General features: G+C 36.5%; 1 protein-coding gene across 2 annotated transcripts in view; it reads right to left on the reverse strand.

Moving 5' to 3' along the window:
* NUP205 (nucleoporin 205) overlaps positions 1-26544 on the reverse strand; it is a 59916-nt gene that overhangs the window by 15116 nt on the left and 18256 nt on the right. For both annotated transcript variants that reach the window (XM_019750703.2, XM_019750711.2), the window contains exons 12-33: positions 25843-26048; positions 24649-24831; positions 23169-23219; positions 22322-22531; positions 19454-19553; positions 18878-19015; positions 17216-17405; positions 16360-16480; positions 14875-14956; positions 14237-14401; positions 13783-13907; positions 11070-11184; positions 9222-9371; positions 8571-8642; positions 8063-8220; positions 7452-7532; positions 6492-6683; positions 5723-5990; positions 5535-5633; positions 3129-3277; positions 2228-2419; positions 1251-1372 (exon numbers count right to left, since the gene is read on the reverse strand). In XM_019750703.2, the coding sequence (XP_019606262.2) occupies positions 1251-1372; positions 2228-2419; positions 3129-3277; positions 5535-5633; positions 5723-5990; positions 6492-6683; positions 7452-7532; positions 8063-8220; positions 8571-8642; positions 9222-9371; positions 11070-11184; positions 13783-13907; positions 14237-14401; positions 14875-14956; positions 16360-16480; positions 17216-17405; positions 18878-19015; positions 19454-19553; positions 22322-22531; positions 23169-23219; positions 24649-24831; positions 25843-26048 (3169 nt within the window). The remainder of the gene's footprint in view (positions 1-1250; positions 1373-2227; positions 2420-3128; positions 3278-5534; positions 5634-5722; positions 5991-6491; positions 6684-7451; positions 7533-8062; positions 8221-8570; positions 8643-9221; positions 9372-11069; positions 11185-13782; positions 13908-14236; positions 14402-14874; positions 14957-16359; positions 16481-17215; positions 17406-18877; positions 19016-19453; positions 19554-22321; positions 22532-23168; positions 23220-24648; positions 24832-25842; positions 26049-26544) is intronic.

Here is a 26544-nt window from a genome sequence, read left to right on the forward strand (position 1 = left end):
CTCAATCCTCTTCACCTAAGGTGAAAATAACTCTCATGTTTAAAACTTTAGAAAGCAATATAAAAATTTTTTCTTCTTCAGGTAAAACAGTTCTATAGTTTAAGCCTAAAAAACTCAAGTACTCAATTTGACAATGGATCATTTAAGAAAATTAGTAAAACTGACCTAAGTGATATTTATTGCTTGAAGGGCAGGCTGTTTGCCTAACAATGTTGCAGCCATGTGGACCAAACAAAAGAAAATGAAAAACCTATTCGAACTGAGAAATCTTGAAAACAAAAGCCTGAAACTTAAAATAATTTGACTTGGGCTGTCCCGGTGGCTGAGGTGGTTAGAGCTCCATGCTCCTAACTCTGAAGGCTGCCAGTTCGATTCCCACATGGGCCAGTGGGCTCTCAACCACAAGGTTGCCAGTTTAATTCCTCAAGTCCCGCAAAGGATAGTGAGCCGCGCCCCCTGCAAATAAGATTGAACACGGCACCTTGAGCTGAGCTGCCAATGAGCTCCCGGATGGCTCAGTTGGTTGGAGCACATCCTCTCAACCACAAGGCTGCCGGTTCGACTCCAAGGGATGGTGGGCTGCGCCCCCTGCAACCGGCAACAGCAACTGGACCTGGAACTAAGCTGTGCCCTCCACAGCTAAGACTGAAAGGTCAACAACTTGAAGCTGAATGGCACCCTCCACAACTAAGATTGAAAGCACAACAACTTGACTTGGAAAAAGCTCCTGGAAGTACACACTGTTCCCCAATCAAGTCCTGTTCCCCTTCTCCCAATAAAAAAAAAAATCGTAAAAAAAATATAATTTGACTTGAGGCTTTCAAATTAGTAAGTTGTTGGTAAAATGTTAAAATGAGAAAAATATAAAATACTATTCCAGTTATCAGGAATAGGAAATCCACAACAAGTTATAATATCATTACAATAGAAGACCACTGTAACTGAAAACATGTATTTCTGTTGAACAAAACAATAAAGTTGGAAAGAAAAACATATACTAACACAATGCTCTCCCATTTCCCTCTTACATTACTGCTCTAAAATAGAAAGCTTTTAGATCCCTACCCACTTTACCCTTATTAGCAGCTCCCCTTTATTAGTAAATGGCAGGAGTGTATGATCACACACACAAAAAAATCATCAAGATGAAAGAGAATTATAAACCAGTGGCAAAATTATGTTTGGAATTTCTTTTTTCCTAAATAATCCTTTACTGGGAACCTAATAAAACAATCTGTATGGACACTTACCCTTGCGAGTCCATTTCTGGGCGCATGTCATAGACTTGGCATTGTGCCAGTCTCATAATCACCCCAGACCTCAGCAGCTCTAATGCGCCCTGCTGTATCTTAGCCACTCTTGTGAGAAATGCCTAAGAAGTAAGAACAACAACAACAAAATCATCAGGACAGAAATCATATCCAAGGGCCTCAGATAAAAATGAGACTCTCTCATGGCACATTTCTGATCTTGAACCATCACTGAAGAGAAGGGGCACATTATACCACCTTTCTTATAGGCCTTTTTGAAGATTAAATGGCACAGTATATCTGAAGTGCCAGAGTGGCTTGCGCAAATTATTTAACTGAACTGTAGCTTCTGTTATCAGGTGGGCGTATGGAGGGCAGGGAAGGCTCTGTTTGGCTCCCAGCTGTACCTCGTGCCATGCCTTCCATATATGTAGTTAATACATACTTGTTGAATAAATGAATGAAAGAGGGAAAAAACATTAATGAATAATCTAAGACTTCAGCGCTTCTATTATTGTAACACTGATATTTTTAACCAGGAGGAAACAGAGAAATTAAAATAGATTTGGAGGAAAGAAAATGGTGAATTATAGACTGTATTGAAAATTCTGTATTTAAAGTAGAACCAGCACATCTCCGTGGGAATGTTCAATAGGCCACTAATACAGTCAGAATTTTGTCGTGGAGTGACAGCTTTGCTCCCTGCGCTCCTCACAGAGCACCAAGCAGCACATGAGTAAGCAGCAGGCCCATGACCCAACTAACCCACTCAGGATCATTCCAACTCAACTTTGGCACGCTTAGAAGATTCATTTCTAGCACATGTCCCCAAATTTAAAACTTCTTGGAATGATTACAGCTTACATGATACGAATATTCACAATGTAGGCCACGTGGATGTCCTTTAATACATCTATCCCTCCCCCAAGAGGAAATGAGTGGTTGATCTGACTTCATGTGAATATAAAAAGCCTTACCATTTTGGATTCATAAGTATAGAGGGCTTTTAAAAGCGGAGGTTGTGGAGTGAGTAAACTCTGCAAAGTATGGTCGTCTTCCACCAAGCTATCTACAAGCACCTTCAAATAGCCACTGTTGGAAAGGTACAGGAGCCACTGCTGCTGCTTGTCCACGGAGACGATCCGATCAAGTAGGGCCAGTGCCAGCATCTGATGGGAGGGAAGTCAAAGTCTAAAATATGGAGACGACTACCAAAATATTTCTGGTATAAAACCTAATTACATTAAAATAATGGCATTAAATATTTTAACAATCTAAACATTACTTTTTAGAGGAAAGGGATTTTTTAAAAGAGCTTCTTTTTTGGTTACTAATTGTAAAATTTTATATGCTCATTATAGAAAACAGAAAAGTACATAGAAACACAAAGTCTGATAAACACAATTAATCTATTTTGGTCTATTGCCACCCAGTCTTTTTTCTATGCATTAAAACCACAAATTTTTATTTTAACATAATTGAGAATTTACTACACAGTTGATGTTTTACCCTATTTCTTAAAATTGTTTCCTGTGGTTTTCAAAAACATGATTCAAACGCTATGGAATTTTCCACTAGTGAGAAGTTATCTGCAACATCTCTGTTATTTCTACCAGAGTCAGGCCAACCTCAAGATCAGCAAAAACATTATTCTTTTTGGGAAAATTCTGAACTAATGGAGACTTTGACCAGAATTAAACAAAATACATGAATAAACAAAATAGAAATTCCAAATTATAGCAAATAAGCAAATTCACTAAAATATATTGCAGAAACTAATTCTCAATATGTAACACATATTTGAAAAGTTAATTCAGTTTATACCATGACAAGTCAAAATATCTGTTCAATTATAATACCAAACAGGAGCTACCATACCCTTCCAATCTCATGACCATCACAAGCATCTCGACAGACCACTTCCATGAGGGCGGCACCGTAGCTCTCAATGATGGCTATGTTTTCTCGCTGTAGTTTACTAAACACATCTTCAGGGGCTGTCAACCTTTCCCACATTGTTTTCTTGGCTAAGAGTTACAACAGAAAAAAATTTAAAACACTCCAGTAAAAAGCAGTTTGGTAACTGGAATTATAGTTCACATACAACAACAAAAACATCTCAGCATTACTGCATGTACACAAAAACCCATCAATCCATGAGTGTGGGCAGGTAAACTTTAAGAACACAACACACATATGCCATGCACGTACATTAAGATAACACTGTTACTAGGAAAAGGATAAACTATTTATAAAGAAATCAAAATGAATTATGAAATTCCAGGAGAACCAATGTCCTGTATTTATTCTGCTAATCCCTGTGTGTTTATCTTTTATTGAGATCTCTGAGAATTTGGCTAGGAAGGATCAGGTACAACGTAGACAAAAATCTGCTCCCCTAGAAATCAGGTATTTTTATTCTTTTATATTTTTAATTGAAATACTTACTAAAAAGAAAAGGCGTACCCATCATGAAAGTAATTTAAATGTACAATAACTACAGATATGATCATACATTTTACATAACCTTCACGTAGCCTTTTAGAAAAGTTCCATAAATACACTTCATAGAGCAATAATCTGCATCTGAAACTAATCTTATAACTTTCCCCCCCGACTACTACATAGTGGTAGTTTTTAAATTGGGGAAAGGTTCTCAAGATAAGCTGATCAGAATGGAGAGTAAAAACGAAGCAAGCTTAATCATGAAAATAAAGTGGTTTATAGTCCACTATCAAGCTTCTGAAGCAGGCAGACCTTCAGAATTTTCATAAACAGAAAGTAGGTACAGTGTCTAGCACAAAAGTATACGACCAATAAATATTTATTAAATTTAATATTTCTAATTTAAAACTTTAGAACTAATAGAAAACTTTAATATTTCTAATTTTAAAATAAGCAGTAATTAATACTAAGAAAAAAGGGATGAAATTACTCTAAAAGTAGTTCATTTGAAAATTGAAAACAACGGAGAATTTTCTTTCACGGTCACACTGCTTTACCACATCTTGATAATGACTTATACAAAGCATGATGTAGAGCTCCACCTAGTGCTTACGTGGTGATTTTGCCAATTCAACTATGAAAAATTTTAGCCAGGAAAATGGAGTTGTGTTGGGGTGGCAAGGGGAGAGTGGGATTCCCATTACTATCTCTCTAAAAAAAGCTCCTATTTGTTTAAAAAGCCTCTCTGAACTAGTCTTTTATTTTTAAATGACCTTAACTTTTTTGAGCATTATTTAAGTGGGTAGCACATTTCTATAAATATACCATTTGGTTATTACCACCTTCTATGGAAGATATGTAAAAAAATATAACCAGTAAAGAATAATATGAAATAATCTGGGTCTTACACACAGAGTGGTTTTCAAGAATCTATGTACAAAATAACAAATACTTATAAGGGTTCTCAGAAGAGCACAAGGAGCCCATTATCAGAAGGTACTTAGGACAAGTTTTTAAAGTAGCAGAATAACTGGCTTAGAGTATATGTTGGTCTGTTGAACTGCTAAAAATATTTTTCATATCTGGAGACGAGAGAATGCAGATTGTTACTCTTAATTAAAAATGCTAACTACATTTTAGAAAGCAGCACTTATCAATGTCTTAAATATGCGTATCTTCTGACCAAGAAATTCTATTTCTTGGAATTTGTTCAAGAAAAATCTCACATTAGTACAAAAAGACATGTACGCTATCAATGAGAGTTTAAACTGACAGAGGGCCATTCGATAGAATCTATTAAAAGAAAAACGTGCATACTCTTTCACATGGAAATTCCACCGTGAAGTATCCTTGAAAAATACATAAGCCTGTAAAACAATATTTGGGGCAACTTTTCTGTGATAGTAAAATTAGAAATACTTTAAATGCCTATAAATAAGGCAAATGGGAAAATAAAGGCTACTTCCATATTATGGAATGACAGCCATTTTAAGATTTAGCTAGATACGGACTGTGATTCATGGCAAAGAGAAGAAAGATGCCGTACACAGTGTACATACAGCGTATCGTTCAGTGGGACCAGAGGCAAGGGAGGCAGTTACAGAAGTAATTAAGCTCAAGTAGTTAGTATTTGAGGGTTTGTTTTGACAGTACTCAGGTACTAACCTTCATAATTTCAGAAAACTAAACATTCTTTGACTTCAGAGTAAACACTTTATGATTCCATAAAGACTCATTTATTACAGCTTTGCGTAGACAAAGGATGGAAAGTGATTTTTTTTAAATTTAAAGTAAGCAATCTCTAAAACCAGAAGAGATTAGAAATATATCTAACTCTACCTGCTTCTAAGGTATCCGGCTCGTCTGGCCTCTGGGCGATCTGCAGGTAATAAAGCAGAGAGCCATACAGGTGTGTCCTCACTCGCTGGAAACCACCACCTAAGGAGACACAGCAAAAGCCTTTTTTAAAATTAAAGTTAAAACAAATACACAAGTTGTAATGTATAGAAAACTAAGATGAAAAAAACCTGTCTTCAAAATGAAGTCTAACAGTTTCTTCAATATGATGTGAAGCGAAGAATCTCCAATAGAAGCAAAACCCACCACGGGGTTCTCTGCTGAAGGAGGTGAGGAGAAATAACTATCCAGCATCAAAGCGTACTGGGCCTCTCCGGGCCCCATGGCTAGTGGCTGCTTCTGTTCTGTGCGAACGGCTTGGCTCAGGTGAGCGGTCAGGGTGAACACGGCACCTGCCACCACTGGCATTAACTCCTGTGCTGCTTCGTCATCCAGTATCTTAAAGCAGAGACAGATCCGAGTGAGGGCTCTGCTTTCAGCTACAGTTGTTAACACATTTTATATACGTTTAGCTTTTCAACCACCATAAGAATATTAGAACAGAATTGTGCTAGTCAAAGAAAATAAAAGCCAATACATAGAGAGGAATTGAAATATGACGTGTTCTTAACCAGAAGGGATTCCTATCAGAATCCCCTGGAGAAGTTTTTCATGGAAATTCACATAAGTGGCCTCAGCACCAGTGTCCCATTCAGCAGATCTGGGGTGATATCTGTCTATGTGTATTTTTTCAAAGCTCCCTGGATAGTTCTGATACACACTGGTTGAGAGCCATTCCTGTACCGAATTAACACCTTTTGCAAGGAAAGTCTGACATGGGCATTGTACAACTCTTTTTACTCCTAATGGAAAATGGAAAAAAAGGAGGTTGGAGAACTATGTTCCACTGCTACATAAATATCTGTTCAGCATTATGAAGTGACTTAGGAAGTACGTCACCTTATCATGCACATCTTGTAAAATATCACGGATAATCAGTTGTCGGTCCTCTGCCTGGATGAGGTCCTGGGGACAAGCTGTCAGTATAATTTCTACCAGCTGCCTCCAGGACTCCAGCACATGCCGTTTTGCATGAAGACACTGCAACAATTTGTTTCTTTCTACCACATACTGAAGGATAGTGCTGATTTCCTAAAGCCAGAGAAATTGAATCGCAAGGTTAACACATAGACCAACAATGTCTTTTACCAACAGGTTCCTATTTTTAACATTGTCAGTTAATCTGAAAACATTTATAGTTTGGAAACATTCACAGGCACGCCAGTCAGCAGATAACTTTTCATGTTATACTGGTGGTTAGTCTACAATATACATGGTCGTGTGTGTGTGTGTGTGTGTGTGTGTGTGTGTGTGTAAAAGTGTAAAGCAGGAAGCAGAGGTGGTATGGGTGGAAATGAGCTTTTTAACCCCATCTTTTTTCTCCTTGCAATGTCTACTTTACTGATTCTGGAGCACTAGAGTTGCCTAAAACCCAAGTTCAGTGGCATGTTTCCCTGATGTGTCTTTTATTTCTTTGCCTCTTGCTTTGGCCTAGCTAGCTGTGTTTCCACGTATGTGGTTCTTTCCACCTGACCTCTTACCCGTAACTCCGACTTTGTAATGACAAATGACTCTCCTCCCTCATTGATACGGAAGAAGTGGAATCTAACACACAACACGAGCGCCAGGCTGCAAATCCTTAACTTGCCTAGCAGAAAAGATGTTATTTATTCCGGCATCCAGATGTTACCTTCAGTTCAGTGTATAAAAGCTTTATATAAAGTCAAACGTGAAAGATTCCATTAAAGTTTAATTTTTAAGTAGTTTACAAGTCAATTTTTTGTTTTATCTTCTAACTGGCAATGTAAGTAGTTTCAGTAATTAAAAGATTAAGGCTGACGACATACCCAATAGGCTTACCTCCAATAGTAGAGGTCTCTGTCCTATGGCTGCCATACCCTGAAGGGCATTTACTTCAGCTACAAGAACCCTATGAAGAAACTACGTAAGTGGGAAAAGAGAGAAAAACGAGACCATTTCAGACACTGGTAGATTAATAATCCCCAGCAATTACTATAAACTGCCCTAGAGGGAAACGTTTCAGATACTTTTATACAAGTACATAATCTAACAGTGACACTGTCCAGTTTCAAGTCAAAAATGTTAGGTACGCCTCACATTCCAGAGAGTGGTACCAAAGAGCCTCTGTGGCGGGTAAGTTAGAGCAATTGCCCTGGATATCTTCTCTCTCTTCATAAGGCCATTAACCTGGTAGAGAGTTACAGAGTTAAAACTACTCCATACTTATAGCTGGGTAACACGACTACTAAGAGGAAGGTGATGGGGGGCCTTTTAAAGAGGTAAAGTTTGTGTGGCCTGCTCAGTTTTACTTCCTAGCTTTTGGAGAACTGGAAACCACGGTCCAATAAACCAGTATCTCTATCAGAAAACAATAGCTGAATGGTTATCTTTTTGCCTGACGACTCAGTCTGAACCAACTGATACTGCACACACTGTAAGGAAGTCCTCACCTTGACATTGCAGACGGTCTGGCCCCGTAAATTCTTGTGTTCACAGTTAGCAATAACTTGTTCAATCTGGGCCCGATCAAAGAAATCCAACTGCAAAGGCTCTGGGATCTCCTGACTGAAGTCAATTGAGTCAAGAATACTTAGAATTTTTCGACGTACTAGAAATAATAAAAAGTCGTTTAGTTTTACTTGGGACAGTGAGGAGAAGAGAAAACCATACATACTCAGCTCACCCTCAAATGACAGTGAGTGCTATGTTCAGAAAGAAAGTTAGTCTATAAACTGAAAGCTATACTGAAATCTAAATTCAATTTTATTTCTAATACTTCCATTTGCAAAAATATTTTCATCTTAGTCATAAAAAAATGTTTTGGGGATGACAAATAATCTTTTATATAGTTTTTCTGTACCAGGTAAAAATTTGTAAGTACAGACATAGGCATTATCTCATGAAATTTTAAGCCATTCAATATATCTATAAATTTACCACAGATTCAAAGGGCTTTACCTTTTGTAGCAGTGTCAAAGTGAAAGAACCCAGAGACAGACCTATTTTCATCTTCTATTCCTCCTTCACCATCTGTTGGAGCATCAATAATAACAGACCAGAAAAAGAAGAACACACTTGTAAAATTTATTTGGACACAACACACATAAAGTATTTTATTTCTAGGTCACTGTTTCTAGGTCAAAGAGCCCTTTGCAAATAGATAATTAAGATGCAAAGATGAGGACTTACAAACAACATTTATCTAACTCTTTCTGTTCCTACGGGATCCACTTCACAATTGTAAAGGGGATAATCAGAACTCCAAAAGAGGCAGGACCCAATCATGCCAATGAGATGATCAGAAAAGCTTATGCTTAATTTGCATGTTAATACATATTAAAATATCTTTGATCATGCTCTCTCTGTGTGACAAACTCTACTGAATATTTGTGTATATGAGTATAGAAAAATGGGGATACTTCAAACAATAATAAAATGACAATCACGGGATGATTTAAGAATTTTGTGTTTTAAGGAAAAAAATTTGAAAGGCAGAAAGAAATTGTTTGGCCTGCAATCCCATACTAAGCACAAGTTCCAATTTGTGCTTGCATTCCCCCAGACCAGTCAGCAACACAATGAAACAAACGCCAACATTCGCATGCTTACCTGAGTATGGTTTCACTGGCATGTCATCCAGTAAGAGGTGCAGGAGCCTCTGGGTATGTGACCGCTGACGATTCAGAGAAGTCACCCTTAGTTCTATTGAGGCAGTCTTCATCAGCCACGACATTTGGTTCAACATAGATATTTCATATTCTGGAAGTTACATACACAGATTTAGTTTCCCAGAATAATAACACAAGATCAGAACAGACCTAAATTCCATTAACTCATCAGATATTTTTCCCATGGAACATAGGCAATAACTTATGAAACTTGGCCACATGATAAATTCTCAAAATCTGTGGCATTAAAAAGGAAAAATGCCAAGGGAGAAAAAATGAGCTAGTATATGTCTATAAAGATGAGCAAAAGCAAATGAAGAACAAAAGAGAATCAAGTTTCCATTACGAGGATAATTTCATACAGATCTACAGAATTCTTAGTCTGTCACATTTTGACATTAGTATAGACCCTACTTAATACTTAAGGGAAAAAAACCACAACAGGTAATTCTCAAATATATAACTTGTAAAAAACTGTCATAGTTTGATTTTTATTTCATAAATACATTTTAAAAAATGAAAATAAATTTAAATTGCTTAACATTATGATATCTCTCAAGATAATCAAGGACATTTGGTTTAACATACAACATGAGCAGCGGAGGCACCGCTGCCCAGCACACCTCAGAGAACACAGCAAGTTCGTGCGGGACCTGATTCGAGGTGCACAGCCTCACCCTGTATGAGTGCCGTGGACCTGATCAAGGTCTCCAAGGACAAGTGGGCTCTCAGTTCCATCAAGGACTGAGCCCCCTCCCCGCTCTGTGCGTATTAAAGCCTTTTCAGAAAGAAACAAATATATATTTAGGGTTGGGCATCATTTATATAAGTTTTTAAGTCCAGTATTAATTTAATATGCCTGGCTTTGAAGTCCTAAATTGTGACAGCACAAATATGAAACACACCAACTACTACTACCACTAATAATAATGGGCAAAGTTAGATAGATTTTTGAAAAATAGATGCCATAATAGGGAACATTAACTTTTCATTCAATTTAAGGAGGGTTTCTTAAAAAGCTTCTTACATAAATAAAATCTTAGGACTAAAAAGAAGATACACTTATGAAAATGAAGTGAAAATTTTTGCTATTAGGTAATTCCCAAGATTCTGTCACACCATCACTCTAAAAAGTAAATTAGAAGCAGATAATTACTAATGATAGAACTTTATTAGGAAATCAGTGAGCCTAGATTTCTCAAAACATAAAGCTGATAAAGTAAACTTTAAAAACCTCAAAAGACCACCACTGTCTAGACATAACATGAATTCAGAAAACTGTTAAAAATCGATCAATCAGAAAACTACATAAAGTAGAATCCTATACATAGGTAGCCTGGGATAACTGTGTTGGTCAGGTCAATAAAGCAAGTTATAAATAGTTTCCACAATAACTAGTTTTCTATTTTTCATTTCAAGACCTAATTGGTTTCAATATATACACAAGAAACAAAAACGAGAGATTTTTATAAAACAATTTTCACTTAAAAAATAAATCTCAATTTCCAGAATTTTCTTATGTAAATCCTTATCCTTCAACACAATTTTAAAATTTATTTGTTAGGAAAAGGATCAAATTCCATCTTTGACAGACTATTTTTAAATAATTTGTGGTAGCACCTCAAACATCAGTCTTCTCTAGCACGAATTACAAAAGCAACCCAAAGTAACAAGCAAAATAACAAAATGAATTCCACAAATACGGTAACTATTACCCCCAAATGTTATATAAATAAAATCACTGAACATAGACTTTGCAAATTTGTTATAAGGAAAAATAATGTCCTACCTTTGTTAGAAAAAGGTAAATGTTGCAACTGAGAAAATAAGAAATCCTGGCTGGTTCTCAGGTATCTCATCGTAGGGCCAGATGTATCAGAGCATGCACATAACTGATATATCACCTTAAGAATTAAAATAAGAAAAGCTCCAAGTCGGTTTTTTTGTGTTATACATTTTAAGATAAAACGTGAACTTAGATCTACTAAGCGGAAACTAAGACCCATCAATAACTCAAGCAAAATGGAGAAACACAGTATGAAACTTAAAACTCAGTTATAAACAGTCCTTAGTATCTTAACTCAAGATATAGAATAAAATTGAGAGTGCTGAAGACATTATTATAAGACTAATCTAAATATATTTATTAATATACTATATGCATATAGTTAATTAACAAGTTTTAGTATTTTAACTATTATTAGAGGCAAATTTCTTGGAAGTAACTTCTGAAAACCATAGTTATTTTATATCAATCTCAGGAAGATAATAAATTTACCAAGATTGAAGCAATTGAAGAATTATAAAGATCTACAGATTTAACTAAATAACAAACACAAAATCTATATAAAAATTTAAAAGAAAAAATAGACAGAGATAAATGCTTTTATATCAAACATAAGAAAAAATGTACAGCTATAACACATACAAAGATCTCTAGTAGATGTATGAATAGCATCTAGAGATCCAAATAGATAAAACGGCAAAAACATTTTACATGAGAAAAAAATTAAAATAGCCCATAATCAAGAAAAATATTCAGCCTTTTAAGTAATGTAAAAAATTAAGGCAATAAGGCAGGCCTCTATTGTAAATCAGCAAAAATTTTAAATGTAAAAAGTAAATCCCAGTATTTGGCGAAGTGGTAGTGTAAATTTCCATTCATGAGTGACTCATTTTATAAATATTTATTAGATGCTTTCCATGTACCAGACACTTTATATTCACCTATTATTGGCACCATTTAATACCCACTATAATTGTTACGATTGCTTCTGAATTAAAATCCGAAGACACAAAACTATTCATATCCTTTGACCCAACAGTCTATCTTCATTATTGGCAGATTCCGTACTTGCAACTATATCTACCTGCTAAAATTTGTCACTCCAGAATCAATACTCACTGCCTTTGTGGTCATTCATAGAAACACACAGAGCTGCAAAAAACTGGAGTGGCCCAACTCGCATACTCCCCACCTTCTTCTTACAATTCTCATGCGATTAACAAGTGTCCTTTCCCAGTCTATTTAGTGCTGTTTTTCACATTTGTGTTTTTGTTAGTGATTTTCTGGTTAAAACGGCCCTTAAGGATAGTACTGAAGTAGTGTAGAGTTACTAAGTTCAAGAAGGCTACCGTGGCTTTCCAGGTCGATAGTCCTCTCACAGACATGGTGAATGTTCCTAAAACCCACCAGATTTTTTATAGACAGTGTGGCAAGCACCAGCCCCACAAAGTGATACAGCATGAGAAGGGCCAGGAGTCTCTACATGTGCAGGAAAAGTGGCCTTATGACAGGAAGCAGAGTGGTTATGGTGGGTTGACTAAGATGATTTTCCACAAAAAGGCTCAAATACCGTATTTCCCCGAAAATAAGATCAGCTCTAATGCATCTTTTGGAGCAAAAATTAATATAAGACCCGGTATTATATACTGTATTGTATTGTATTGTATTGTACTGTACAGATATGATATGATATGATATAATATGATATGATATAAGACCAGGTCTCATGTTATAGTAAAGTAAGACCAGGTCTTATATTAATTTTTGCTCCAAAAGAAGCATTAGAGCTGATGGTCCAGCTAGGTCTTATTTTCAGGGAAACACAGTACAATGGGTTGAACCCAATGGCAAATCTAAGAGAATGCTGCCTACTAAGAGATGCAAACATTTTGAATGGGGAGGAGCTAAGAAGAGAAAGAGCCAAGTGATTCGGTTCTAAGCTTTATACTTTGTTTTATCATGAAGACAATAAAATCTTGAGGATATATTCGGAAAAAAAAAAGGCTAGGATGTGTCTTACAGAGAGAAAACACAGGTGTTGGGTAAGCTTCGCTCAGGCATGAGTTTTAGTGCTGCTGGCCAAGTTCTTAAAATACTTATGAAATGAATAAAACAAGAATAAAAGAATAAAATACAAGTAAGCACAAGTAAAAACAAAAGTTCTCGTTATAGTTTAAACTTTACACTAATTTGAGTTTCTACCATCTTACATATAGCTGTAAGGCTACATTATTTACACGGTTCTTAAAAAGTACTTTCACTTACATTCTTATATTCTCATTTAAGCCTAACAACAGCCCATTTCACAAATTAAAAAACTCAAGAGAAGTTTCATGGCCTGCCCAAGATGACTTCCTAGAAGGAGCAGAGATGAGAACCAGAAGTCCTATGCCCCAAATCCACTGCTCTCTTCACCAAAAAAGCAACAACTTGAAATATAGTATCATTGGAAAGTTTCTACACTACCAGGTCAAAATCCATCACAAAAAATCAAATTTCCCTCATTTTTCAAGTGATCAACATAGAGGATATGTAGACCTACAGGATCTTGGGGTTTATGCTCTATGGATTTTATCCATAAACGAAAGACAGGTCAAACTACCAAATGAATTAATTTCAGCTCCGCCTTACTGTCATACTTTCATTTCTGTGAGGTATTCAAACAACTGGTTAAGTTTCTTCTATTCAGTGCTACTAAGTACAGCCCTCTGTATACCTGATAACACAGCTCAGCGAGTTGAGGCGATTCTCTCACTGCCATCGGGCCTGTCCTCCCCTTAGTTCCTTTCTCCAAGATGTTTAAGATGGCATGAAGGCACGTCCGAGGGCAACCTAACACTCCTACATGAAACCAAAAGAAAATTCAACTTTTCTTTTAAAATGTCTGCATTAAAAACCTGAAAATACCTTTACGAAAGTTAAATTCCATAAACATCTGTTCTATGTAAACAGCCTTTTAACTATTGACACAGAAAATTGGTAAATTCTCATTTTCTAAGGCTGTTTGTCCAGACTTGATCTAAGTCCTAAAGACTGACCCCGTCACATTACCTTTTCATACATTATTTATTCGTTTCATTGAGTTATCCCATATCCCAGAATTCAACAAATGACCATTTAGCTACATAAATATGAAAAGAAATAAATGCCTATGTGCCTTATGGCTATACCTGGATCTTGTAGGTTTGTGGTACTGACGGGTTTCTTCAATTCAAAGCCCAGTAAGTAGAGAGCAAGACTGGGTGGATTGCGTTCCAAAGAGGTGATGAGAAGATTCAAGATGTGGATTCTTGTTTCATGACGGATTCCAGCTAATTTCTTTTCAAGTTCTGATCCTTTATGTGGAAATCATAAAACAAAATTACAAAACAATAAAAAGCTAACAGAAGTCAAATTTACGAATTATGCTAAGCAAAGTAAGTCAGACAAAGACAAATACCATATGATTTCATTTATATGTGGAATCAAAAAAAAACAAAAAGAATAAACAAAACAGAACAGAAACAGACACAAAGATAGAGCAAATGATTACTAAAGGGGTAGGGGGTCACAGGATGGGAATATTTTTTTAAATGGTGGAAGAAAAAAATTGTTTTTAAGTATTCCAAACCTCCATGTTTTCTTTAGTTTCAGTTTACCTGATTAGCCATTACATTGAGTTCAGATTTGTTTAAGAGATGTCCCAAAAGCCTTATACATTTATGCTAGCAAATTCTCTAATTTATCTCACATCACCATTAGACAGTTAACAGTTTTCTTTAGATTAAGTATTTATATGAAGTAAAAAATATGTTAATCTAAGACATACCCTCTTCTAGACGTACAAATTCTTCCGTATCTTCACTATCCAAACACTCCACAAATCCAGCCATCAGCTTCTGACTTACACTCTGAAGTCGTCATGTAAAAGTAAAAAAAGAACAAATCATAAGAAGTTTCTACATATTAGAAACTGATAAATACGGTATATAATTATAAACATTTGTCTATAAAGAAAAAAGGTAAATCTGCTCCAAGTATTTAGGTTTTAGTTATGTTTTCAATTAACAGAAAACTCAGTTCTTTCAATTGCTATGTTAGCTCTCTATAAAAATAATTAAAAAAACCAAAAATTTTTAAAGTTCATTGGTTTCAAAACTTGCTTCCCTCATTTCCTTTCCCAAAACATCACAGCAGTTTTTTAAAAAATAACATATAAATTGCTGTTGCATGTCCTCTTCATCATATACTCAGTGCTACGGGATCTTAACTAAAATATAAAATAAAATCCTCACTTTCTCTCTTTAGAAATGTATTACTTATCACCAGTTTTATATTTCTGGCTGGGAGATTAAATACTACTCAATCTCCTTAAGAAATCTAGCAGGATGTTAAAATCAGCAATAATTCATACTCATATGAATGCCAGTGAACTGAAAAGGTTCATATTCAACACCCCAATTATCACATGGTTTTCACTAACCTCATCCAAAAACCAGATTAGAGATCTATATTTTACGATAAATAGTGGCTCTCTACCTGGGTGGTACTGCTATCCCAGAGAGCACTAGAAATATGTGGGGCATTTTGAGTTGTCACAACTAGAGGTTACTACTGACAGATGGTGACAGGGGACCAGGGATGCTAAGAGTCCTACAATATGAGGGACAGTCAAACACAAAATGAAGATGCCCCACCCAAAATGCCAGAGGAGCCCGTTTCAAAATACTGTGGAGTACACAAAATTCTTCAACTAGCTAAAGCAGTGGTCCAACATAAAGATACAATGAGACAGATGTCTATAAAGAGAAAAAAAACAGATTCCCCAATCAGCGAACAGATTATAAATTGGATTAGTAGAGGACCATGTCAAAATTCTCCACAGTATAATATCAAATGAAGTGACACAAATGTGGGTTACCAGAAAGCCGGGAAACAGACAACTCACTACAGTGAGACACATGCAGAGGCTCACTCAGAACAGAGGCAACTGACCAAGGGAGCCACCAAGGATGCAAAAAATAAAGAGAAGTTGCATCTACAAACCCAATCACTGTAACGCACTTAGAACAGCAATCGTCTTCTCATTAAGCCTTACGGCCACACACTAGACTACATGCAGTATCACAGTGAATGGCATTTGGTGTTATCGTCAAATAAAAATCACAGCCCAGTACATGGGTAGGTTTTCACCCATCATATCTAATTCTACTTACTCTCAGAGAATTTTTCCACAAACAAGAATAAGATTCCTCCATAGACACTGACTTCCATATAGACTCAGAGGGCACCAAAAATTAACAAAATCAGTTACCTGGTCATGTGTGAAATCACCAACCAATTTTATCTGAATATTGGTGTTGCAGGAGATACAGCAGAGGATCTTGGCACTTTCAAAAGCCAGTTCGGAATTAGTATTGCCGTGGTATAGGTATCTTTAAAACAAGAAAACATTTGAGGAACAATGTGATGAAACTTGACTTCTCACTAGTCTCAATAAAGACCATTTAGAACCAGGACTTCTCCTACCCATATAACACTTTTGGGTAAATTAGACGTTCTCCCCCTTCTAACTTGGTGCACCCTCTTACGGGTTGAACTGTGCTCCGCCAAACTTCCTATGTTGATATCTGAACCCACAGTGACCTTATCTGGGAAGAGGGTCTTTGGAGAGGTGGTCAATCAAGCTAAGATGAAGCCAGTAGGCAGGGACCCAGTGCAATGACTAGTGTCCTCATGAAAAGGGGAACACTGGACAATGACACACATGGAGAGAAAGCCATGTGAAGCTGAAGGTGGCGATCAGGGTGATACTTCCGGAGGTCCGGGAACACCAAACATTGCCAGCATAGCACCAGAAGCTAGGATATACACAGAGAAAAGTTTGCTCCCCAACCTGTCTTCCAAACATCCAAATTCTCTACAGGAGACAAACAGTATGAAGATTATATCATTTTATACTTAGAAATGTTTAGGACATAGAATAATTACGAAGAAGAAAAAGAAATTGTAAGGTTCAGACTAATTAAAATCAGAGGAGCGAGAGACGGCAAGAACAAAACAAGGCCAAAACTAAATGGATGCAAAGGGGTCTGACCAAATTTGGAAATCACAGCTACAATGCCCATCGGATTCACGTCATCATTCTTCCCCCTACAAATGGAAGCTACCTGGCAATATTCACCACATTATCGGCCTTCTTAGTTCTGGGATTGATCCCCTGCAGCAGCTGTTCTAAAGGAGAGACTATTAGGGCCAGCTGACTCTCTCGTAGGAGATCCATGAAGAGATTTTCCTTCTGCAGGGTAAGATTGAGAAGTGCAAGGCAGTGCTGTACTGCTTTCTCCAAGTGCTTCTTCCCTGTAAACCCCAAACTGACGTTAGAAAGTTCTACATGAATCTTAGAAACTCATAGTCAATTCTTAGGAAAACAAAGTAAAAGACAAGTTCTAGATTCAAAAAGCCCTCCAGTTCTCAATGTTTCAGCAGCAACTTCACAAAACTGCTCTCCCATGCAAGTCATGGTTATTTTTGTGAGTCGTTACTTTTATGCAATGGCCTCTCAGTCACTTTTCCTGTTATCTTTTCCATGATTATTTAGAGTAATGGTTTTCAGATGGGGGTGATTTTGGGCCCAGGGGGCATGTGGCAATGTCTAGAGACACTTTCGATTGTCACAACTGGGGAAGTGCCACAGTCATCTAGTGGTAGACGCCTACAACGCACAAAAAGGCATGCACAACAAAGAATTATTCGGCCCCAAATGCCCATGGTGCCAAGGCTGAGAAACTGATTTAGACTAATACACACTCATTGTGGAAAATATGGGGAGGGGGGAGCCGAAAATATAAATAAAGATCACTTATAATCCCATCATTCAGATTTAAAACACATGGGCTCTGGAGCCAAGTTGCCGAGGTTCAAATCACAGTCCTGACACTTACTGGAGACAGATCCTTGTGCATCAATTTCCTTATATGTTAACTAGAAATAATATCTACCACATCGGGGTTTCATACAGATTAAGTGTGTTAATACATGTAATGTGCTTTTAAAAGCACCAAATGCATAGTAAGCACTCAATAAATGACAATCATTAGTAGTAACAATGGTATTTGTGGGGACAGAACCAGGAGTACAGTTTCCAGGCTCTCAGCCTCACGTGGAAAGGTGCTGGCTCGGGTAGTAAATGGCCATCCACTGTGATTGGATGGCCATCAGCTGTGGCGAGTTGGCTGTCAGCTGTAACCAGTGAGTCACTGGCCACTAATATAACTGCTGTGGCTATGCTAGCAGCAAAATGGGGGGCTAGCAAGGGTGGACTGTGGATTGTGGATTGCAGAGAGGCAGATGCTACTAGCGAGAATATAGTGGTCTGACTCCCCTACCTATGGCTCTGTGGGTGTTCCCTTTTGGCCTCACCATATCCTGCGTTCTTTTGCGGGGAGCGGGACTAGAGACCCCACATGACAATATTAAATAAAATTTAGTGAAAACTTATGTACCTATAGTAAGTGCTTTTACAAATATATGGAAAACAAAACAAAAAGTACTTTAGATTTAAATTTAGGTATGTTACACATGTTAAAGAAAGATACTTAGAATTACTTATAAAAGACTCTACAGTGAGACACAGTTATAGTGAGTCTCTGTTCTGTACTGTTTTCACTTCTAATATACTTTCATTATATGACTCCCTGAAAACACCACTGTACATAGAGAATCTTACAGTAAAAAAGAACTTCAGAGATTATTTGATTATTTCAAACCCTGTTTACAAAAGATGAAAATATCAAAACTGTTGTCAAGACATCAAACACTCAGGCACATACCAGGGAAAGGGGCATAGGTATCAAGCTGCTTAACACCTTCTTCCAGTAAACTCAGAGCAAGCTCCAACATCGGTGACTCGTTCAGGAGATGATACATCAGACTAAATCCTGGGGGCTTATATGCCATGATTTCTTCTCCTACATAGAACACAACATAGTCCGAGAGATGGTGAATTAGTATTTTTGTCACACCCTTGATTTATATGAAATGCATGAAACTTACAAATTAAATGGCATCTAAACAGATAACGGGAAGTTTCGATTTAGAGGCAATGACACAAATTGTATACGGTGCTAACTCCCAAATGAGGTTATCTGCACATAGAAATCAGTCACCTGTTACATGTTAACTCACTAAAGAATCTTTAAGGCAATGTTCTTGGTCCTCCCTTCAGTAAAATTTTACTGTATTTTCTCTTGCTAAGTACAATTAAAATGACTAAAACAGTGTAATAAAAATGATTAAATTCTCAGTTAATTTATAGAGAAATAATTTATATATTGTATATATAATTTATAAATTATAACTAGTTTTATAAATAGCTTCTTTGAAAGTAACAGAATTAATTAAATTACCTTGTAGTTCCACAAACTGGTCTACAAAATCTTCAAGCTGAGGCTCATAATCTCTGAGTAATTTATAAAACACTTCTAAAACAACTTCAGCAACTTCCCACTATAGAAAGATATAAAAATTTCAGTGACAATACAACAGTCCAAGGTGATAACCTTGCTAGGCTTTTCTTTCCTCCCACTCTTCTCCAGAAAATGAGTGAAGTCTCATGTCTACTTTATTAATTTATGCTAAATAATATGGAAATTCCAATTCACTTTGATTTATTTTTGCTATAGGATAATGGATTGGCTAATTTTTCAAGGTAAAACATTTGTAAAAACATAACCCTTAAACATTTCTAAAAAAAAAACTGGATTTGCTCAGTAAAAAAAAAACCAACAAAAAACCATTTCTGTAGCAAATATTTGGGCTTCATTAACAAATCTAAAGCACTTAGTATCCAGTCATAGTTGATTTATAATTAGACAACATCACATATGGACACTTCTCCAGTCTCAAATATTTCAGATTTTCTCTAAGAATCTCAGCTGGAAAGGATGTGAGAAATCATTTCATCTAATCACCCTTATTTTCCAGGTAAAGCCAGTGAAGCTCACAGCTCACAGCATGAATGATTTTCCCAAGACCATAAAGCTTAGCAGCAAACATGCTGGAAATCAAGCCCTGGATTTCTAATTCCCAGGCCAGTGTCTTATCCTATGGCTCTAGCCAAAGACAATCACTGGCAGGCTTGCCCCAAAGGACCCCATTATTACCTCTTTGTTAAAAATGTTTTTAAAAGCTATGTAACAACAAGGAAATATATTTATGCCAAAGGAAAAATATTATACACAATGGTAAGACAGTAAAATTAAAACTTTATGTAAAAAATCCATTGCATAGACTTTTCAAAAGACTGAGTTTGGTAATTGTAGACAGGGTGGTTTTGAAATTATCATTTTAATGTTCTTATTTCTGCAGCACATAATTTTATAAAGGCTGAATTTGGGAACTGGGACTGTACAGTGATTTTTTAATTATTATTTTAAAGTTATTTACTTTTCTATATTTTCCAAATTTTTCAAGATCATCTATTTAAATAAAAAATGCTTGTCACCACATACTAATGGATTTTAGGATTGATCAATATACACGTTGCCTCTAACACTCTATGTTTGCTATTTATCTCAATTCAAAGCACTGTTTCTGTAAGAAGCCAGCGTTCCACAATACAGTGCTCTAAGCGAAGCCTGAAAAAGACACTCACGTGAAATAGATTCACAAACGGAGAATTTCTTAGGGAAAATATGTTGAGCTAGAATTGAAATAAATGCTAGCTCGGGCAAACAGCTGTACTTGAAATGTAGAAAAATAACAAAACGCAGGAAGGATGAGGCTGACTGAAGCTCTGAACACTTAGGTCAGAATGACCTTCTTAAGACAAGGAAAATAAGATATTTAAAACAAATGCAAAGAAAAAAAAATCAGAACACTTTGTTGAAGAGATGGCAATTATCAGTATCCGTTATCCATCTGAAATAACTTTTATGAATACAGCATGGTTGCTGTTATTGTTTCATACAATAAGGGAACATAGGTTAATGAGGTAATTCTAAAGCCTAAATAAAATGCATACCCCTCTCAGTGTTTATTTTCACTACATGAGAAAAATTAAAAAGCAATTGAAAAAAAGAACTTCAGTTATTTGGGACTAAATTAGAAACAAACTGTATCAATAATAGGGCAATGAATAAATAAACTATGCTGGATACAAGTAACGATTACGCAGTCATTGAAAAGACTGTTTTCAAAGAATCTTTCAAGCATGAAAAAAATCCTCATGATACTATGTTTAGTGGCCAAATAAGGATACAAACTAATGTAACTAATTATTTCAATTTAAGTATATATACATAGTATAAAGACCAGAAATAGTTATCTTTCCTTTGGCAATAGGATTATAGGTGATGATATCATTTCTTCATATAGTTTGCTATATTTTCCTAATTGACCCAAATGATCATGAGCTTAATTATTTTTATAACCATTAATACAACAAATAAACCCAACAGGTTCAAATACAGCAAACTATAAAAACAAAGCAGAAATGTGTCCCTACAAGATACATCCAAGAGTATTCTGTGAGGCAATAAACAATATTATAGACTACGGTGAATTACGTCAGAACCTGGAAGGGTCTCTTACATAGCTTAGTGGTTATGCTTGGATCTGGAATCAGAGTCCTAGGTTCAAATCCTGGTCCTGGACCTTAGGCAAGTTCCTTAACCTTGCTAAGCCTCCATCTGTAAAATGGGAGTGTTAATAGTGCCTGCCTCACAGTAATACTGGAATTACATAAGATGATATATACTTGTAAGGAAAGCTCATTTGTGAAAGTGTTGCAACCAGAGCAAATATGTGTATAAATGTCAGTGTTCCCTCAGCCTCTAGCCACAGCAGACATTCCTAAGGGATCATAAGACCCTTTCCCACTAAGTCAAACTCCACAACCCAGAAGTGCTACTGATCAACAGAAATTTGTGCAAGATTAAACTTATTTTGATCTCTAACCTAAATCACCCCAATAAAGGATAATGTGTTTCCAAATGATAAAGGTGTAACATTTTTGGTTCCATTATGGTCAAAGTTTGTTCTGTTAAAGGATCTAAATGACCATGAATTCATATCAATTAACTTACTGATCACTAAGAGTCAGTGCTTGGTTTTAATGCCCAAAATTATTTTTTTAATGTATATAAGCTAATCAGACCACAGACATTTCAGTACTGACTTGCAAAAGCTAACATGAATATGTAGCCTCTTATACCTTTAATAGAAAAAGCAGCAATAAATGAATAAGGAGAAAAAAGTTTTTCTTTGAACATAACCTTTTCAGCTGCTCTCCGGTAAGCTCTTGTGCGGAATCGGAGAAACACACAATCTCTAAGGAACTGCAAATAAGGATCAAAGCCAGGGGGCCGTAGTCCAGCACCCAAATTAGAAGGAAATGAGCTCTCCACCAGGGTACTAATAAGCTGGCAGAAGGCTCGAGTCAACGGGTATTCTTCACACCGGGATTCTATTTCATTTAGTTCAACCTTCCAAAGAAAAATACAGAAAATTTTGTAATATAAAACTACCAGCTATAAAGTACAAAACATTTTGCAGATGTTAACTCATTAATATTGTTATAATGATCACACCAAAAGACACATAATAGATATTACCATTATTCATTTAGAGCAAAAGACACAAAAGTATTATATTCTTGATCTTAGCCAAAAGGCTGAAAAGTGATACGAAAGTATTTTATGAATCTAGATCAATCAGATGGAAGAATTTCATATTCTCACACGTTGTTCCCAACTTGAATTAAAAATAGAACTCTTAAACTTTTCTTTGAAAAAGACAGAGGGAGCATAGAGAAGAAAAGAAGCAAGTCAACTCCCACTTCAGGTCGACCCAAGTAACCTAATTAAATTGAGTTCAAACCAAACTTTCAGTCAGCATGGCTGCTATGTAACATCCTTTTCCAAGTCTGAAACCTAAAATACGTTGTTAGTTCCTTTCATAAAAAGTTTCACCTCCATTTCACCACTGACCAGAAAAGCCTTGAAATGAAAACACATTTAATTTGAGAATTATAGGAACTTAATAGGGTAAGAATAATTTTTCTCAGTTTTTCTGTCAGGTGAATGTATGAATATAGCATTTAAACTAAAAGGAAAACTTTACCTCAATACCAATAGCTTGCCTCTGGCTTGGAACCCTTACGGTCTGCAGTATCTGAAAATAATAAAAAGGAGATGTTAGGAACAGTCCTTGTTCAATGAGAAGTAGTGGCTTTGCAATATAACAGTCATATTCCTCACCCACCACATCCACAGATCTTACGAGGTCAATTGTGAAGCCTCTGTGGACTTTCATTAGCAGTTATGTCAGGGTCAGGTAGAACCTCCAATTACCTGGCCTTCAGAAAACAGGTAATTTCTAAGTGCACACAAGATGTGTTTTCAGCACATTTCCTCTCAGATATTCTAGGAATGAATCTTAAAAGAATTTATGGGATGAAATCTCACCGGTGTTCTAGACACGGGTCTGTTTACAACCAGCCCTACTGTTGGCACCAGAAAAACATTTGTTAAGAACAAGTACATTTGTTAAGAACAAGTTTCTTATGTGGGCAGAAGTTCTGAGTTAAGATGTTCTGTCCTGACCTTGCTAGGGTGTATGCAGTGCATGGCATAATTAACTATACTTAATATCATGTTACTGAACTCTCTTGCAAGTTGAGAATATACTATTAAGTGGTATCCTTGGGAAAAAAAGTCTTGCTCTAAAGTTAGAACTGTCTAAACACAATGACATTTCATCTTGGGTATAAAGAAGCACTGAGTACTTAGGACACTGTTAAGTACTGATACCCTCATGAATGAAAAAATGAAGTATCAATATTAAACCAAAAGTGACTGGGCTTCTCAGCACACATCGACACCCTTAATTTTTGTTTTTATAAAGTATCATTAACATCTTCAGGACGCATATGTTCGAAAACCATTAGAATATTTTACTGCTTCAAAACAGCTGCTTCTGTGAATGTTAGATCACAGGCTCCTTTATGCTCTATTATTTCTAAGACAAACACATACTCCACCTAGCCATTTTCCTACAAATATCTCTATAAAGCACATCTTTATTTTCCTTTTTAACTTTACCACATATAGAATGACTTTTTAACTTTACCACATATAGAATAACTTGACAGAAAACTTCCAATAGGGTTTACAGCTAAGGAGAGAAAAATTGACAGAGATACTTCCCTCTACTGGTTTGGGACAGGAGAGGCAGAAAGAAGAGGCAGTAAAGAAAAATAGGCATTCACCACATTTAATGAGTACAGGTGACTTCTGAAGGTTTATATCAGTCTGGTCTCAAAGACAGAGTTGAGGAATTCTGTCCATTCATTAATATTTTACAGACACTGAAAGTCTTAGGAGAAGAACCAGTCTCCAATAACCTAGTAAGTTGTCATGGATCCAAGAGAAAAACCCAAGCCTCTTAGTTTCTGATGCTCCAAATGTGCCAAAATCGTAACTTTCTAATTGGGAAGTTCAGGGTATATTTTACGTTTCAAATTGGATGCTCTTGCTTCTACAATAGTTTCAAGCCTCACTGTCCAAACTGTAATAATATAAAAGAGAGCTCCTAATATTACCTGAGTGTATTCCAACGACTGCCAGAGGGAAGCAGCAATTTCAGGAGATTTCCCAAAAGCTGCCAGGGCCTTCAGTAGTTCAGCTTTCAGAACGGGGGGAATACTGCATTGCAGGAGCCCCAGAATCACCACAACAGGGGTCCACTGTGGATGTTCGCAGAGTGCCAGGCGAGCATTTTCACTCTGCATTGAACACAAAAGAACAAGAGAGACTTTCCATTTTTAAAAGGGAAGAAAACTGACCAGCAATCATCTATATCTCCAGCATTTACACCAAAACAAAGATAAGCCTATTGCTGATGCTTGAGGTCTAGGAGATCAAATCAGATCACCAGCTCAGTCAATGTAAAGAATGGAGAGACAGCCTTTGTAGAATTACTTTTATAGCCCTAAGCATGGAAAACAATACAAACAGATAGAAATGGTCTTCCAGGCTCACACAGATCTTACCTAGGCCCTGTAAGTCCTTTCTGGAACAACGTAGTATATTTTACTGTAAATTAATATATGAATAAATAAATACTTGACCTTTCTGAGAAAAAATGGAGATATATATGGTATCAAGTATCACTCCAATATAATTCAATGAAAAATAATTACTAACTTTATGTTTTGATGTTTAATGATGTTAAGCATTAATGGAAAAACCAAAAAGTTAGAAGATACTATTCCTATCCTTCAGACAGAATGTCAGACTGAGCAACGTAACTTTGCTTTGGTGAACAAGAGAGACAACTATAAGAAAGTCCTGAGCAGAGAAATTATGTAATGAAAATGATGTTTTTTACAAAAACTAATCTGGCAAATAAGATGGTTTGGTGTAAGGAGAGAAAAAAAGAGTAATTCAGTAAATAACTTCTAAATGAAAAATATTCTTTATGTATACATACACACACACCTACGAAGGGGAACTTTCTAGAAGGATGCAAACGCAACAATTGATTCTAATTTGCCCTTCTGCATATTTTCCTTCAGGTTTAGGCTATTTTCATACAAGCTGATGGCAGTAAGCAGGACTACCATAAATATACACTCTAAAGAAACAAAGAGCTTAAGAACAGAACCCTGTATATGCGCTAAATGTATCCCTGAGAAAGTTGCAGCAGTATGCAAAAATGGGGGGCTCCTTAAAATACCACTGTGCTAGAATACAAATAAAACGATGCTCTCATGTGCTGTAGAAGGGGTACCTACCCAAGTAATGATGGTGGTTGTGAGCTGTAAAAAAGCAATCAGTCCATCCTGCTCCTTCTGGGTGATGCCACGTGAAGGAAGGTGACGGTACTGCACACTGTCCGCACTTGGGAGGTCCTTCCGCAGGTGTTCATGATAAAGCATCAAGGAGTGAAAGAAGTGTTCCCAGGACACAGGGCTGCCCCCTGCTCCTTGAATATTTTCAACTGGAAAGAAAGACAGCACAGAATTTTCTTTCAAAAATGCCTAAGCATTTGCTTGGAAATGGACAGAGAAAATAAATTTCAAACAAACTTTGCCTTTGTCCTAGGTTAAGGAGCATGTTGTCTTGTCTAGAGAAGTCATGTGCTGAAAATGGGTTAGAATCCACCTTTGAACTTGAACTCTGGATTAATTTTTCCTCAGGACAAAGAATGGGTGGTGCCCATGTAATTGCAAAGGGAAATTACTCTGGATGTCAGTTATATACCTCCTATCCAGGAGAGCTCCTCTGTGCTGTCATGTAACTAGACAGGGCTACTTTTCCCACCAAATAATTCCCAAATGTTGAACTTAAATTCCCAGAGAGAGAAAACTACAGTCTAGATTTGTAAACGACACTATTTGTTACACACCAAGCCCCGGGAGCAAAAGCATACGTAGACAGGATCCACAAGAAGCAACCTTGACAGAGAAGTCAAAACGCCGCCTTTGGAGCCAGGC

Source organism: Rhinolophus sinicus, linkage group LG11 (genome assembly GCF_036562045.2).
Source record: "Rhinolophus sinicus isolate RSC01 linkage group LG11, ASM3656204v1, whole genome shotgun sequence".
Taxonomy (NCBI): Eukaryota; Metazoa; Chordata; class Mammalia; order Chiroptera; family Rhinolophidae; genus Rhinolophus; species Rhinolophus sinicus.